Source organism: Bos mutus, chromosome 8 (assembly GCF_027580195.1).
Source record: "Bos mutus isolate GX-2022 chromosome 8, NWIPB_WYAK_1.1, whole genome shotgun sequence".
NCBI classification, from domain to species: Eukaryota; Metazoa; Chordata; class Mammalia; order Artiodactyla; family Bovidae; genus Bos; species Bos mutus.
In genome coordinates this window covers 14,170,539-14,186,292 of record NC_091624.1, presented here as the reverse complement: position 1 = coordinate 14,186,292, position 15,754 = coordinate 14,170,539, and the positions used below count along the sequence as shown (strand labels likewise).

General features: G+C 43.8%; 1 protein-coding gene across 10 annotated transcripts in view; it reads right to left on the bottom strand.

Moving 5' to 3' along the window:
- The window catches only part of EPB41L4B (erythrocyte membrane protein band 4.1 like 4B), a 138,807-nt gene that overhangs the window by 56,282 nt on the left and 66,771 nt on the right, over positions 1-15,754 (bottom strand). For 9 of the 10 annotated variants that reach the window (XM_070375144.1, XM_070375140.1, XM_070375142.1 and 6 more), the window contains exons 14-15: positions 15,679-15,712; positions 11,732-11,796 (exon numbers count right to left, since the gene is read on the bottom strand). In XM_070375144.1, coding sequence (XP_070231245.1) covers positions 11,732-11,796; positions 15,679-15,712 — 99 coding nt within the window. Of the gene's footprint in view, positions 1-8,080; positions 9,908-11,731; positions 11,797-15,678; positions 15,713-15,754 lie in introns of those variants that run through there. The other variant, XM_070375150.1, reaches the window with a different exon arrangement.

Genomic DNA, 15,754 nt, shown 5'->3' with positions numbered 1-15,754 from the left:
AGAAAATCCATTTTATCCTGATGTCATGCTTGCTCAGTTTTACGAAGCCTTAATCTAATTGTTTGTGTGGGAGGCTGTGAGGAAGGGCTCTATAACTTTTGTGGGGAGATCTAGGACTTTAGCAGTTCCAGATGAATTTCAGGATCTGGGTCCAAAGAATAAATATTTCATGAGTTCACTTTTGCACAGAAGCTCATGACTAAGAGCATATTCAACCTCTTTCCTGTCTGAAGAAAAAAATACTGACATAATTATTGTTGTTTTCCTCTAGAGAGTTCACTTTTAATAAATCCAACAGTGCTTTCCCTCCTTGCTTTCTTACAGATTCTCTTTTTGCCTCTCATGTCTGCATTTCAGTGCCTGCTGCTGCTGCTGCTAAGTCGCTTTAGTTGTGTCCGACTCTGTGCAACCCCACAGACGGCAGCCCACCAGGCTCCCCCGTCCCTGGATTCTCCAGGCAAGAACACTGGAGTGGGTTGCCATTTCCTTCTCCAATGCATGAAAGTGAAAAGTGAAAGGGAAGTCACTCAGTTGTGTCCGACCCTCAGCGACCCCATGGACTGCAGCCCACCAGGCTCCTCTGTCCATGGGATTTTCCAGGCAAGAGTACTGGAGTGGGGTGCCATTGCCTTCTCCGATTTCAGTGCCTACTCTTAGCCTTAAAAGAATATTCTTCTTTCTTCCCCCTTTTCTTTAGATATGTATGTATGTGCTCAGTTGTTTAGCTGTCTCCAACTCTTTGTGGCCCCAGGCTCCTCTGTCCATGGAATTTTCCAGGCAACTATACTGGAGTAGGGAGCCATTTCCTACTCCAGGGGATCTTCCCAACCTAAGAACTGAACCCGAGTCTCTTGCATCTCCTGCACTGGCAGGAGGATTCTTTACCACTACAGCCACCTGGGAAGCCCTTCTTCAGGCAGGGAACAGCATTAACAGACTTGCCCCCAGCCACTGCTTCAAATGCATCCCCAATAGCATCGCACGAGAGCCCTCAAGGAACAGTTAAGACAAATAATTGTTGCCATGAAAGCACAACTGCCAGGGTATAAATTAATGTCTAAAGAGCCCGTCCTTGAACTTATGGTTGCTGGGAGGAAGGATGGGGTTCCAGAAGGGATAGTTAAGGAGTTTGGCATGGACATGTACACACCACTATATTTAAAATGGATAACCAGCAAGGACCTGCTGTATAGCACATGCAACTGCTCAGTGTTATGTGGCAGCCTGGATGGGAGGACAGTTTGGGGAAGATTGGATTCATGTTTATGTATTAGTGCCTAGGCTGTTCACCTACCTGAAACCGTCACGATGCTATTAATTGGTTATACCTCAATACAAACTAAAGTGTTTTTTTTTTAGAAGAGTCTGTTCTTTATCAGCCTCTGTAGTCTGAAAGAGCTATGGCAGATTCAGGCATGAGCTGCAAGGGTTATTTTTCTATTCAACAGACACCATCCAATATACCCAAATGAATGAAATTATTCATTCCAGAAAGAAGTTCAGGTTAGATGAATAATCTGTTCAGGGCCGGTTTTAGACACTCTAATTGCACAAGACCTAGTGTGAGCAGGAGCTGAACGCTGGGTATGAGGTTCTGAGGGGATACAGAAGGGGATTCATTTGTTTTGGTTTTCATTTGTGCTTAAAAAAAAAATCTCAAATGGTCTTCTCTCTGTCCTTCAATTCTTGGAGGTTAACCTCTGAAGCCATATACTGGGCCAAATTTTAAGGGCTTTCAAAATTGCCTTTAATATAGTCACAGCATCCCTACCCAGCCATGAATGCAGCTGGTGGAATTGTCAGCATAGCAACACCTTTTTGCTTTTGAGGTCTCAGCTGTAGAAAGAGGATGTGTAAACCATTCACTATTCAGTAGGGGATGATGAGGGAGATTTCTGCAGGTTTCTTCTAACATGAGCCTACGGGGATGTTCCTATAATTATTCTACATCTTTTAAGTGGATTGCCTAGGCTATAGCAGTTTTGGTATTTTAAATTCTGCAGTCTTCCCCCTAGTCAAACCACTAGTGAGTCTTGGAATGTGGCTGTGATTTCAGAATGCATGGATTAGAATTTTAATTGTAATTAAATGTAAATCTGTCCTTCCCTGATCAAATGCACCAGGGAAATTCACAATGTCTGAGTAGAAAGTTCTTAACTCCCAAACAGGAAACGGAATGTGGATATCAGAAATCAATTCCTTTATCCTGGATATTTTTAGGCTGCCCCTCTTCCTTTTTCAAATCTCCGGGGCATGAGGTATCATGCTGATTGTTACTTGAACTTCTCAAAAAATGCTTTTACAGACTATCTGGTAAAGATCAACTCTTCTCAGCCTTCCCTGTCTTCACTATTAAGAAGGCTAAGATGATGGGTTTTAGTTCATGCATCTGATCTTTACTAAAGAGTAGGACCCTAGATTAAGGGCTCCAGATGTTTTCACAGTAAACAAGGAACAAATGGCATTCAAAACGAGGAAAAGCTACGCAACTTAACCTCTAGAGGAATGCAACTGAAACAGAAATTCTGATTTTTAGACTAATCAGACTAATAAGACTTTAAAAGTTAGCAAAAGCTAGGAGCATGCTTCCTATGGGATCACAGAGGCCCTGACAGATTGCTATTGTGTGTGCAGAGGGGAGAGGTGTAATCAGATAGAACATCTCTGCAAGGAAATTTTATTAGGCAATATCCAAATTAAATGCGCACGTTCCTTTTGGCCCAGCATCTCCACTTTAAGGAATTTATTCTTCAGATGGATTTGCTCAAGTGCACAAAGCATACAAGTTGTCATTTCAGAGATTCAAGGCAGCCTAAATGTCCATCAATACTAATTAGCTAAATAAATATGTGCTTGTTTATACACAGAATAGCTCTAGATTGATAAGAAATGCTGACAGTAGTTGCCGCTGGGGAGAACTAAGGAATAAAATGGTGGAAAGGGAAAGTAACTCTTATGAATATTTTTGAATTTTTACCACTCTCTGTATTACTTACTAAAAAAAAGTTGAAAGGCACAGCAGTTCCCTTTATTACTAACTTTCTACTTTGTCTCCAAATAGTTAAAAGCGTCCTCTGCTTTGTGGAAGGTGAAATCCCAGGTTGGGACAGGTTGGAACTGAATGGGAACTCTGTTTCAGTTCTCTCAACTTGAGTCCAAAATGTCCCAGCAGAAAGGATTCTCCACCAATTCCTTCTCACCAATTCTTCAGACCAAGTCTTGCAGACTGGAAAGCATTGCCCACATTTCCCCTGAACAGTTACTTTCCCATATTCTCAGGCAGAAATATCATTTCTATTTCCTTTTATCCCCTCTCAAAAGATTCCCATGCTGCTTCTGCTCTTCACTTGTTAGAGTTTCAGAGCCATGTCTTTACCTATTGTGTGAACCTTCTTCCATTTGATCTTTCCTTTGGAACCAAGCACCCCTTTCTGTTGCTAAACTTAGACCACACATCTTAACCCATCAACCTAGGAGACAGACCATTCCTTGAGCTAGACTTTCAGTCTCCTTGTCCTACTTCTTATCCCATGGACGGCTAAGGCCTTAAATCTCAAACTGCTAAAAATTGCTACCAGATAGCATCGAACATACCAGCTAGCACCAAACAAAGCGTCTTCCACACACAGTGCCATTTAATTCTCGTAATGGGGAGAGACTGTTCAATTCCATTTGGGATGAGGAAAATGAGGCATAGAGAAGATCTGAAACTGGCGAAAGGACACGTGACAGGTTAGGGGGCAAAGATGAGTCCACGTTTCACCTACCCTGCGACTGCAGGACTCTTGCCCCAACAAAACCACCACTCCACATCGGATGGTGTAGTCTTTCTCTCATCAGCCTGCAACTTCCTGCCATTTTACTTCTGCAAACTTCCCCGTTACCCTACCACATGGTCCTCAGACCAGGGGTGTGCGATGCCCTCTTAAGTGGTTGGAATTCACTAGGCTCCTGCTTCAGCAGGAGGGCCCAACAAGGACCTAAGTCTTGGCTTGATAGATTCAGGGGGAGGAAGGTCATGATGAAATAAAAGCCATATAAAGAACCACTAGAATTCTCACATTCTTCTGCTTCACACTGAGCTTAAGGAAATGCAAAACTATGCCAAGAGGTCAGATGAAGCAGCTGCTTATGATGCATCCATCCATTTACTTTTGAACATTATGCCTCTTAAAAAAAAGTCAGCCTCTAATTAGTTAAAATTGAGACACTAAAACAAAGGCAAACAAAGCCAGATAAGAAGCTGTGCTTACCTGCCCACCTCAAACTGTCCTGCAGTGGCCATTAAAAGGATGGTTCTTAGGCCTCATCCCAACCACCTAGAGCCTCATCATCTCTATTTTTAACACACTGTTCAAGCAATTATTTGGCTTCCTAATTTTTTTTTTTTTGGAGGGGGGCAGGGCTTTCTGCAGAACTGTTGAGAATTTCTTTAGTGGAGTCTTAGCTGAATGTCAATTTCACCTCTATTTCACCTTTTATATACTCTTGAGATATCTTAAAATGCAATGCCTTTCTATAAAAGGACAATATGAAGGATCTTTGTGGGGATGGAAATGTTCTGCATCTTGACTGTATCAATGTCAATATCCAGGTATGATACTGTACTACAGTTTTGCAGGAGGTTACCACTGGAGGAAACTGTGTAAAGGATAAATCAGATTGATATTATTTTTTTACAACTGCATGTGAATATACAATCATCTCAAAAATAAAAATTTACTTTAAAAAGTGAAAAAGAAATGTGCCACCTTTCATGTGCAAAGAGGGGACTTTCCTTCATTTAGCGGCAATTTGCTTTTCCTCTATCTCTGCCCTCCTTATACCTTGCCTAGGAATTTGTTGCCTCTGGTAGCAAAATGCTGCAAGCAGATCATCCTAGGCCTATTTAGGGTTATTTACCTGGTACTTTGGGAAGATTCAGTCAGGCAGGGAATTGACTTACAGCCAAGTTTAGGAAATATTGATCAAAAGGGATCGATACGGCTGCTCGGGGAGCTCTTTGATGAGATCGGATCTTAAAAGACTAGTTAAAAGCTACAGAGTCAACGGCAACAAGAAGGATCTATCATTAACTGAGTTCAGAGTAGGACCCAGGAGGCTCGAGTCACTGACCTGGAAGGATGGTGGGATATTAGGAGGCAGGAAAAACAAAGGACTCGTGCACTGTCCTTTTTCCTTTCTCTTTGTTGTTCAAGAGAACCACTTTCAGTGGAAGTGGTAGACCAAGAGATGAAACAGGCAAGCAGGTTTTGAAGGCCAAGGTAATTACCTGTCATGATTGCAAGACTTTCCGTCCACACGAATTACATCAATCTGATGACACTGTCAATTCACTGTTATATCTTCTGAGAGATCACAGAAAAACAATGGATATTTACAAGGTCAGTAAGTAACTGAGTAGCTAATCCCTTTAGTTCATGGAATTCTGAGTACGGTTTTGCCAGCAGATAGTATTCCAAAAGAAATGACTAATTTGTGAGCTCTCAGGAAGGAAGAAGGGGATCATCTCAAATGAGTGATTCAATATGAAAATAACTCTCAATCTCTGCTCCTTTGAAAAGGGTGCTGTTGGTGCATGAATGCCTGAATGGAAGGGTGACTAGGCTGCAAGAGAAAGGGTGGGGGGATGGACAAGGTATGGAGGAGGGTTATTAGCTCACTGGTGATGGTGATGAACAAGGTTACAGACAACTGGTGTGGAGGAGGGACAGACAGACAGACACTACACTGCTGCTGGTGGGGGGTAACATCTTAGTAGTTCTGGATTTCGGTGTCGTGACTCTTCAACATCATCTAATAAGTCCCCTGTAGATGTGGATCAACAGGGTCCCAAGTGGTGGAATAGTTAGCAGTGAAAGGCCTTAAAGTACAGATGGGCAGACAGACTTCGGGGTCAGAATTGAGTGACCACCTCTCAGTTGTGTGACCACTGGCAAGTTGCTTGGTTAGACCTAAGCCTGAGCTTCCTCATGTGAGATAAGAATATCACAGAGCAGTCAGGAAGATCAAATGACGTGACATATGCAGAGTTTGAAGCACACACCTGGCTACTAGCCCCTGTATGTTTCTGGGGATCAGTGTCCACCTACCAGAGTTTCCAATATCACACGGCTAGACCGTCCTCTGTCCCACTCAACATTATAGCAATGCCTCCAATGAGAACACCATAGGTACACTGAATAATATTCATGGGAGGCAGATGAATCCAGAAGATACATGGTGGTCAAAGTCCTGTTCAAGGGACGATGCTCCCAGCTGGGTACGGTTGTTCAGATTTTTTCAGACCAGCTCAGAAGTGATGGATTCTTGCCTGTCATCTGGTGAGATGTTTCCTTTAGAATGAATGTAACATAATTCATCTCCTGAACAGACATTCATTGAGCACTTGCTATTCATCAGGCATCAGGGAACAAAGGAGAGTGTGACACAAAGCTTAGACCTAAGGAATGTACCACCTCCAAGATGAGATGAATAAGAGAGGCATAAAACAGTGAGTATATCATTGACATACTTGGAGCCGGGGGAAGTAGTAGAACAGAGCACAGCGCCTAGCTCAACTGCAGAGCTGGGTGGGGGCAGTCAGAGTCCCTGGGAGAAGACAGTGATCATGAGCAGAGGCTTAAGGGATGAGCAGGAGTTGGGCAAAGAGGATGGGAGTGACAGCATCCTCAGCAGAAGGAACAGCATTTGCAAAGGCACAGATGGGAGTAACAGCAGGGTATGGTGAATGCCAGGAACTGCAAGCAGTTTGGTGTTGTAGGAGTTTAAACAGGAGGGTGAGAAATGGGGGGAAATACCCTAGTTGGAGCAACAGGACAGGAACAGATAGCGGGGGAATTCCAGAGCAGGCCTTGGACTTCATCCTATGGGTGATGGAGAACCCTGGCAGATATCAAGCCTTGCAAGGATGCAATCAGATGGCGTTTTAGAAAGACCACTCCAGTGGTTGTGAGGAGGATGAGCTTGTCAGGTGAGAGGAGTCAGGGAGATCAGGAAAAGGGTACCTCTCAGCCAGAAAGAAGATGCTGCTACAGACCACTGTTGATAGAGAGGAAATGTGGATTGACAGACAGATGCTAAGAAGGCAAGCTGAACAGACCTGGGGACTGCCTGGACACACAGGGCAAAAGGGAGAAGAGTTGTATATGACACAAATTCTTATCCTGGGTAGGAAGAAGAGAGTCCAGGTGAAGTTACTTTTTTTTTTTTTTTTTTCCAGTAAAATAGGATGACTTTAATTTTGACATGTGATGCTTGATATGTACAAGGATATACAGGTTGAAATGTCAGTATAAAAACTCACAAGAGTTGTCTGCATTACAGAGAATAGCTTCAGAGTCAACAGCACTTATAAAATCTTAACAAGATGAGAAGAGCGGGTAGACTGATAAGTGAGAAAAGCAGCGGGCAGAGGAAGAACCCCTGGAAAACACCAATCTTTCACAGGCAGACAGGCACAGAGGCTGGTACAAAGAAGAAAAAGTACAAGGGCTAGAGTCAGAAATCCCAGAAATCAAGGGACTAGCTTCAAGAAGCTGTGAATGAGTGATTACCGTTGTCAGATGTAGTAGAGAAAGGTCTGCGAAGTTGAAGGATAAAAAGCACACACTTCCTTTAACAATTAGGAGGTCGTGTATGTATACTGGTTAGACCTCTTGGTTGCAAACAACTGAATCCACTCAAGTTACTTTAGGCAGAAAGGTATTTATTATAGATTATCAGACAAGCATACACAATCTCCAGGAGGTCACAGACACAAGTGTGGAGGTCTCTGCCAGGATGAGCAGCTGCTAAGGCAAACACCCACCCTCACCGTAGGACTGTTACAATGGAAACCCCCTGCCGTCTGGGACCAGGTCATAGAAGCCCTCACCAGAGCTGCCCTGGATGAAGAAACACCTCGGCTACTGTGCCTACAAGTCATGCCACTCTTCCTAAGAGCAGTCTCATTCTAGGATGAGCTTGCTCCATACCACCTAACTCAATGTTCACGTCAGACTTCCAAAGTCCCATCACCTACCTCATCCACAAACGATACCTCTGTGCAGTGTCAAATGAAGATGGTGTCCAAAAAAAAAAAGAAGCAAGAATAGTCTTTATTGCTCAGAAACACAATTGGAAAAAGGTATCAATAAAATAAAAAGATTCAGAACACAATTACTTGTATGCAGCACAAACACTGAGGATCAAAAGGTCTGCTAAAGGAAACACGCGTAAACAAGGGCCTCGGGAGAGTTTACAGATGATGGGCTTGACCAGGCCGAGCCTGCAGTTGATTCTCTCCTTCTGGATAGACTTTCGTGGTAACCCCTCCAAAAAAGGTCAGATTTCGGCAATAAACTATCTCAAAGGATGGCAACACATCTTTAAAAAAAAAAAAAAAAAGGCTTGAGAGGGCCAAATTACCGTTACATATATGAAAATGGCACAAGAATTGACCACAAAAATACTAAGAAAGGGTCTCGAGCCTACCTATCAAGAGGGAAAAAATGACTTACTTGGGAGCTTGGAATGGGGGGGAAATAAATATTTGGGTACAAGTTTTATTCTAAAAGACAACATACTGATTTCTGGTTCTACAAAAAGACTGTAGCAACACCCTCCTGTCCTCTTGCCCAGATGCTTTGGCACAACGTCATTAAAATTTTATATGCTTTAATTTGAGCCATCAATGGGTCTCAGATGCATGTTGCCTTATATATATATATATATTTTTTTTTTTTTTAAGCTTATTTATTTTAGCTTTTGGCCATGCCTCGAGGCAATGCAAGATCTTAGTTTCTCAACCAGGGATTGAACCCATGCCCCCTGCAATGGAAGCGTGGTGTCTTAACTGCTGGACTGCCAGGGAAGTCCCTGTAGGTTGCTTCTTAAGAAGTCTAGGATAAAAACCAACCCTTAAACTCTGCATATTCTGACAGTGTGTATTCATAATTAGGTCTTCTGAAATCATGCAAGTTAGCAGCACCGATCATTAAGACATTAAAAAATTATTCTTGTACTTGAGCAGTAACTTCTATAAAGACAAATGCTATGCGATTTATGATTAATAAAACTGCTAAAATTCAAAGTGGCTAAACTGCTTTAAGATAGGAAATTCAAAATCTCCCTGTGTTTATATAACCTCTAACATGTTACATACTTTATTTAGCTTCTGAAAGAGGTAATCCTCTGTTAGAGAAAGTCTGACTGTTATATGCTCAGCCTAAACATATTAAATGTTGACAAATCACAGAATTTTAGAGCTAGAGAAGACCTTGTGCTCATTTAGTCCAACCTGCTCTTTTCGGGCAGGGAAAACGAGGCCAACAGAGGGAAAATGGTTTGTCCAAGATCACACAATGACAGCAGCTGGGCCCCAGTGACCCCAATCCCCACCACGGTACTACATGATACTCTCTCTACAGAGCAATCTTTCCAAGTTTTCCTGGGTTTATTTGGTCCCATTCATTAAATAACAAAGAAACATAAGGTACACGGCAATACAATAAACACAGACTTATACTCCAATTTTAAAATCAGAATATCAAAACGATTCCTGAGCCTTTAACTACCTTCATTTTATTGAGAATGCAGTCCACAGTGAGTTATGACTACCTATCGTGGTTACGTGCAAATATTTACACGGACACTGAAAACACCATTCAGAACTATTCCTTGGAGACACTGCTACAAACACGTCCATGTGATGCAAGGCACTTTCCATGGGATGGAATGAAACTATGATGGTGAATGGAAGTAAGACGCTTCAGTCTCTCAAAGCGCAGTCATGACTTTATCTCGATACATCATACTTTGCTTTCCTCCTAAGTTCTTCTGGTTCTGGTCGTGGACATAATCGAAATGGCTGTCATCTCCACTGGCTGACGCTTTCCAGTGCGGCCTGTCATCCTGAAAGGATGGCCTGTTTTGTTTGCAGAGGGAGCAGTTAGTGGCGGGGGTATGGAAGACAATCAGAGAATTGAGCGAAGCAACATAAGCACAAAGGAAACGGGCAGGGGAAACCATGAACTACATGAATGCAGATGGTTTTCACAAGAAACGCACAGATTCTCTACTTTCAAGTGTTTTTTTTAAGTTCAGACAGTCTGGTCCTCTATCAACTTCCAAGCTGAGAACAGCGCTGCCTGTGGCTGGGCCATCATCCCTCCAAGGGTGTCTAAGGATCTAGTCAGTCTGGGAAAAGCTAGGTGATGGTGAAAAAGGTTCCTTTTCTATGGGGATTCTCAGAGCTGTTGCCATGGGAACATACACCGTGAATGCCTTATTCAGCCTCTTCTAAAAGTGCTGGACCAAACATCATTTTCTTTTCAGGGAGAGTCTGATAAAATACCACATGCTGGGTCCCACCCTCAGAGATTCTGATGCCGGAGGTCTGGGGTGGGGCTGGAACTCTGCATGGTCAAGCTCCCGGGTGGCACAGATGCTGCTGGGCATCAGGGCCACCTGCGAGCTGCACTGGGCCAGCCTTCCTGGCATTCCCAGCGAAGACTGCCTCGCAAGGAAACCAACGTGGTAAAATAGGCGAAAATCCATGTTACGTTTTATAGGCATGAGGTTAAATTAAAAAGCATTTATATGGATCTCTTCCATGCCTCATGTCTGGAAAAGAAATGGTCTCTGCAATACAGAAACTTTTAGAGGTATTAGTTCACTAGTCTAACTTGCTTTTCAATGTTCCATGGACATCAAGTGCTTATGATCAAACCGCACTGTCGTCCTACAGGATCCGCAACAGACGGGGTAAGAAAGATCAAGAACTAACTGCTCTCCTTGGCCTTGTTCTGAACGGAGGTTTTCCCATCATTCCGTTCACCATACTTTCTCAAGGAGCCAGGCTCGCAATCTCACTAAGAAATAACTTTATACAAACTGAATTCGCCAACTATGTTTCTGAAAGAGCTTCACACACAAACACCCATTAAGACTGATCTGAAATTCAAATCTTAAAAGGAACATTTGCTTTTATGAAGCTGGCATTAAAAAAAAAAATCCCAAGCTTAATCATAAATACAACAAAGCAGATGCCAGTTTATCTGGGAAGGACCACGGTCGGTTAGGACACAGGTGGGCAAACACGACCCTCAGCCTAAACCCCACTGTCTGTTTTCATAAATAAGCTTTCCAGAACACAGACAGGCCCATTCACTTCTGTATCCTTTGCGGCTGCTTTCAAGCTATTCAGTACAATAACAGGGTTGAGTAGTTGTGATAGAGATCACAAAGCTGAAAATACTGACCATCTGGACCTTTACAGAAAAGTTTACTGACCCCAAGGTTTAGAAAAAAAATTCACCATCACAGAAAGCAACCCTCTACTCCATCCTTGGTGGAAAAAAAAAATCCTTTCAAAAAAGTCCCACAACAAAAATCCCTGAGCTTTAATCTGTCCTGAATTCTCAGGACAGAAAAATGTTACTTAAACTCTAAGCAACATTTCAAACAGAAAACCAAATCCCAAATACCTGAGGTTAGACTGACTAAAACAAAACAAAACCAAAAAAATCCCCTCCCAGTTCATTTTATTTTATCAAGCATAAGTTTAGTAAATCTAGATCCATTACTGGCTTCTTTTACTTTGCAAATTACTCATCTCTTCCAGGACAAGACAACTCTTTTAACAGTGGTTTCTGATGCAGAATTTCAATTCACCACAGAGTAGGAAAGGAGAGCTTGGAAAAGGACAGTAGAAGTAGAAAAGGACAGCTCTGGGAGCTCAGGTACTTACCTTACGTTGGGAGAGTGGGGGTGCCACCGAGGTTGGCCGGGGTGGAGATTGGGATGATACTGAGGCTAGAAATAAAATACCAAACTGGATTACTCGATGCCCTTTTGGTTTCAACGGTCTTCACTGGCTGTGGATGGAGAGGCTCTCACTGGTGCCTGGCTAGGGGAGTGGAAGTTTCCCAGGATATCAAGTTTCCCCCATGACAAAGGTTGGGGGCTGCCCTCTAAGAAGAAAGGTGGAAAGCATCTGCCTTGAAAGGGTGCCCCAGAGCACCCGGGGCCGGGCAGCATTCATCTCACCCGAGGGAGCCGAAGGAAGGGGCCAGAGAAACGGGGAGAATGGGGGTAATTTATTCTTTAGAAAAAATTTCTGCCATTGCTGAAAAGGACGACAACTGTGTGTAAACAGTCACACTGCAAACAGGACTGGACAGGGGACGACGCCAAGGGAGCAGAACTGTTCGCGAACTCTTTCTCTCGTTTAAATACCTTTCCATCAGGTGATCCAAAAGTAAACATCCCCCGGAAACAAACAAAACCACAAACCATCTAGATCCTGATAAAACAGAGAGAAAGACGTAGTTTGCCCATTTTAACATGAAAAAAAAAAAAGGACCCAGACGGGTGACTCACAAAAATGGCCAGGGGTCAAAACAAGGCAGGCTTGGGTGGGTGGCAGGCTGCCTGCAGCTCCACTTCTGGCCTGCAGGGGGCAGCAGCCATAGACACTGCCAGAAGTCCTGGGGCTTCGCAAGCCTAAACTTTCTATGGGGCAGATGAGGCTTTCCTGACATTGAAGTCACTACAGTCTAGCCACTATTATTCTTTTCATCATTTCTTCCCCTTCTTCCTCCCTGATGTTTCTGTTAATAAGAAGGAGTCCATTTTCTATTATGGAAAATTCTCAGCCATTCTGTTCATTCAGGGTCTCTGGACCTAAGATGCCCTCCTGGCCTACTGTGTATTCAGCAGCCTCTCTACTTCAAAGATTCGGTCAGCAAGACCGCAGCCACCAAAGGACATCCTACGGGAAAGTGGAATCTGGAGGAAAATCTCAGTAGCAGAGTCTGAAAGCTGACCAGGGCTTTAGAATCTCCTGGAAATCATCTCTGCACATGTCTCTCTTTTAGGGGCTGCAGAAGACCAGAGAAGTGATAGATGACTCGCCCAGAGCTGGGCAGTTTCAGGCGTTTCAATCACACAGCTAGGCTCCAAATGAGGCTCTGCCAACTGGGTCTGCAACAAGAGACTAAGATAGACTAGAAATGGATCTTCTAACACCTCGTCTTCAAACACAACCAAGTCAGATGCACTGGAGAGAGGTGGTCACCCTATCCATAAAGCCCTGGAAGAAGGATATTCCAGAACCTTCCTTGTTCTCCTTCAGAAAATTATATACCCTCTAAAGCTGTCCACCTGATGTGAAGAGCTGACTCATTGGAAAAGACCCTGATGCTGTGAAAGATTGAAGGCGAGAGGAGAAGGGGACGACAGAGGATGAGATGGTTTGATGGCATCACCGACTCAACGGACATGAGTTTGAGTAAACTCCGGGAGTTGGTGATGGACAGGGAAGCCTGGCGTGCTGCAGTACATGGGGTCACAAAGAGTCGGACATGACTGAGCGACTGAAATGAACTGAAAGCTGTCAAGGAGCATTTTGTAAAGTTAATCCACATGGTTCTTAACCAGGGCAATTATGCCCCCCTGGGGACAACTGTAAGGAGGTATGTGCAGTTTTGCTTATCATAACGACTGGAGGGTTACCCATAACTCATTGGCAGAGAAGAGGGAAGCTCAACCTCCTGGAAGTCTAAGGACAGTCCCAAGCAGTGAAGAACTGTTCCTCCCCAAATGCCAAGAGCCCTCTCATTGAGAGCACAGCAATCCATCGTCTGCATTTGGCTCGGCTTGCTGAGCTCAGAGTAACAACAAGGCTACAACACTGTCCTCCCGGAAGCCCTTCTCAGCACTGAGATGCTTATCTGCCCACTTCTCAGGGTGTTCTCTGCCGACTCAATTTATTCCCAACACAGCACCTGTAAGGCTGGCAAGGGGAAAGGGCCAGTGGTTGCCAAAGATGTTAAGAGATGAATACCATCCGGGTAACGGTTTTCATGGATTTGATCTCAATGAACAACTGCCTTGACGTTCACTAAGAGCAGAGAATGCAGAGAAAGGGCACACCTGTGAGGCTGCCAGGGCAGAGGCAGCACTAAGTCGGAAATGCTTTGCTTTGCTTATTTTTATCTTTTTCTCTACTTCAAGCACTAGTGACCCATTGACAACATTCTAGCCACTCACACCTGAAAGTCCCTCAAAAAAAAAATTATCTGTAACTAAGAAGAACCAAGAACCCAAAGAAGTCAAGAAGATTGGGAAACCTGGCCTTTGCACTACCAGATACAAAGCACTTTTTACACTTATTCACAATAACTCAGAAGTCACATCCAGGTTCTGCACGCAAGGAAAAAAGATTTCATGTACAGAAGACAGTAGCATAAAATTCTGAAACATCATTTGGCAGTCTCATGAAGATAATGTACACTGGACTGGGATCTCAGTCCCATCTAAGGAATTAATTAATCTACAGTAACGAAAGATCCAGAAAGAGACTGATTAAAATAAGGCTCCAAAGTGAACTCATCATGGAGTATTTAATTACTTGTGACATTCAAAACCAGACTGGTGACAGGACACAGAAACCCAGGAGAGGAGTGTCCCTCCTGGACATTCACACCTGCCCAGGACAAGAAAATCTGGCCCCACATTAGGGGGTCATCAGACATGGGTGCTGCCTCTCAGTCCAAGACAACCAAGGAAGCCAGGCACACACCATCAGCTCAGGGTCCTTGCCTGGTCACTCATGAGAACCACCTTCAAGGCCCTGACGCTTGCCAATACCAGATCCTGCCCACCCTAGAGTTTCAGATTCAACCAGTCCAGGGTGAGCCCCAAACACCAGTTAGTTTTTTAAAGCTTGCCAGATGGTTTGAACGTGCAGCGCGGCTGCAGATTTCCAATGAGGGGCTCAGAGAAGGCTCTTTGAAGGTGATGGTTTCCCAGCAGATGAGCGCAGGTGAAGGAATAGTGGGAAAAAATTATGGGGCAAAGATGATGTGATTCTCTAAGACCTGAACCCATGCTGTATCCTAAGGAGCAGAGACAATACATACAAAAGTTAAGCTGGACCCAGGTTGCGGAAGGCTGTGAACAACCAGTGAGAGCTACCCATGGGCCGTGGCTGACGGGCAGGCACGGGGTTCGGGCCAGCAGCCATGGAAACCCACCTTTGCTCCTTCTGCAGGTAACAGGCCTAGCACGGTGCTTATAAAGCAGGTTCTAGAAACTACCACTCCACGAATGGTAATGGACCCACCACCAATAGAAAGTGGTGGAGAAGACTAGCTGTTTTTATGGGAGTTGGGGGGGTGCTGTCCAATAGTCAAATGATTTGGGGAAACCCTAGATTTAAAAAAAAACAAACAAACGTGTCTTCCTTGAAGGACTTCTTGGTACTTTTGACACCCCAAAGGGCACTGGAAGATCCAAGAAGAGAATGAATGACGAAGCATTTCCCAAATGTGTGACCACATCCTTTCCTGGAGGCGCATCTCCAGGGACTCATGTTCCCTGGGCCTAGAACACGTGGACAACAGCTGCCTCCCGGGAGGACCTGAGACGCTGTGTCTGACCACCCAGAAAGTTTGGACGTATGTCCCTTTTTCTTGCCAGCGGACAAGGTAAAGAAAAACAGGCAGCTCAGAAAACCAAGAAGAAGGAGGGGTTGGAGAGAAGGTTCTCCTCTTACTGTTTTCTCAAAAAAAAAAAAAAAAACATATTGCTGTTATTTCTTCAAAACCTGGTTACAAGCATAATGACTGCTCAGTGTGGAGAATTTAGACACTAAGAAATATGACATGAAAACCTTTAAAAGCAATAGCTCACCTGGTAATTATGGACTTCAGGATTTGTTTTAGAGCTAAAAAAAGAAAAAGAAAAATTGTAATAGCCTGTAAAGCAG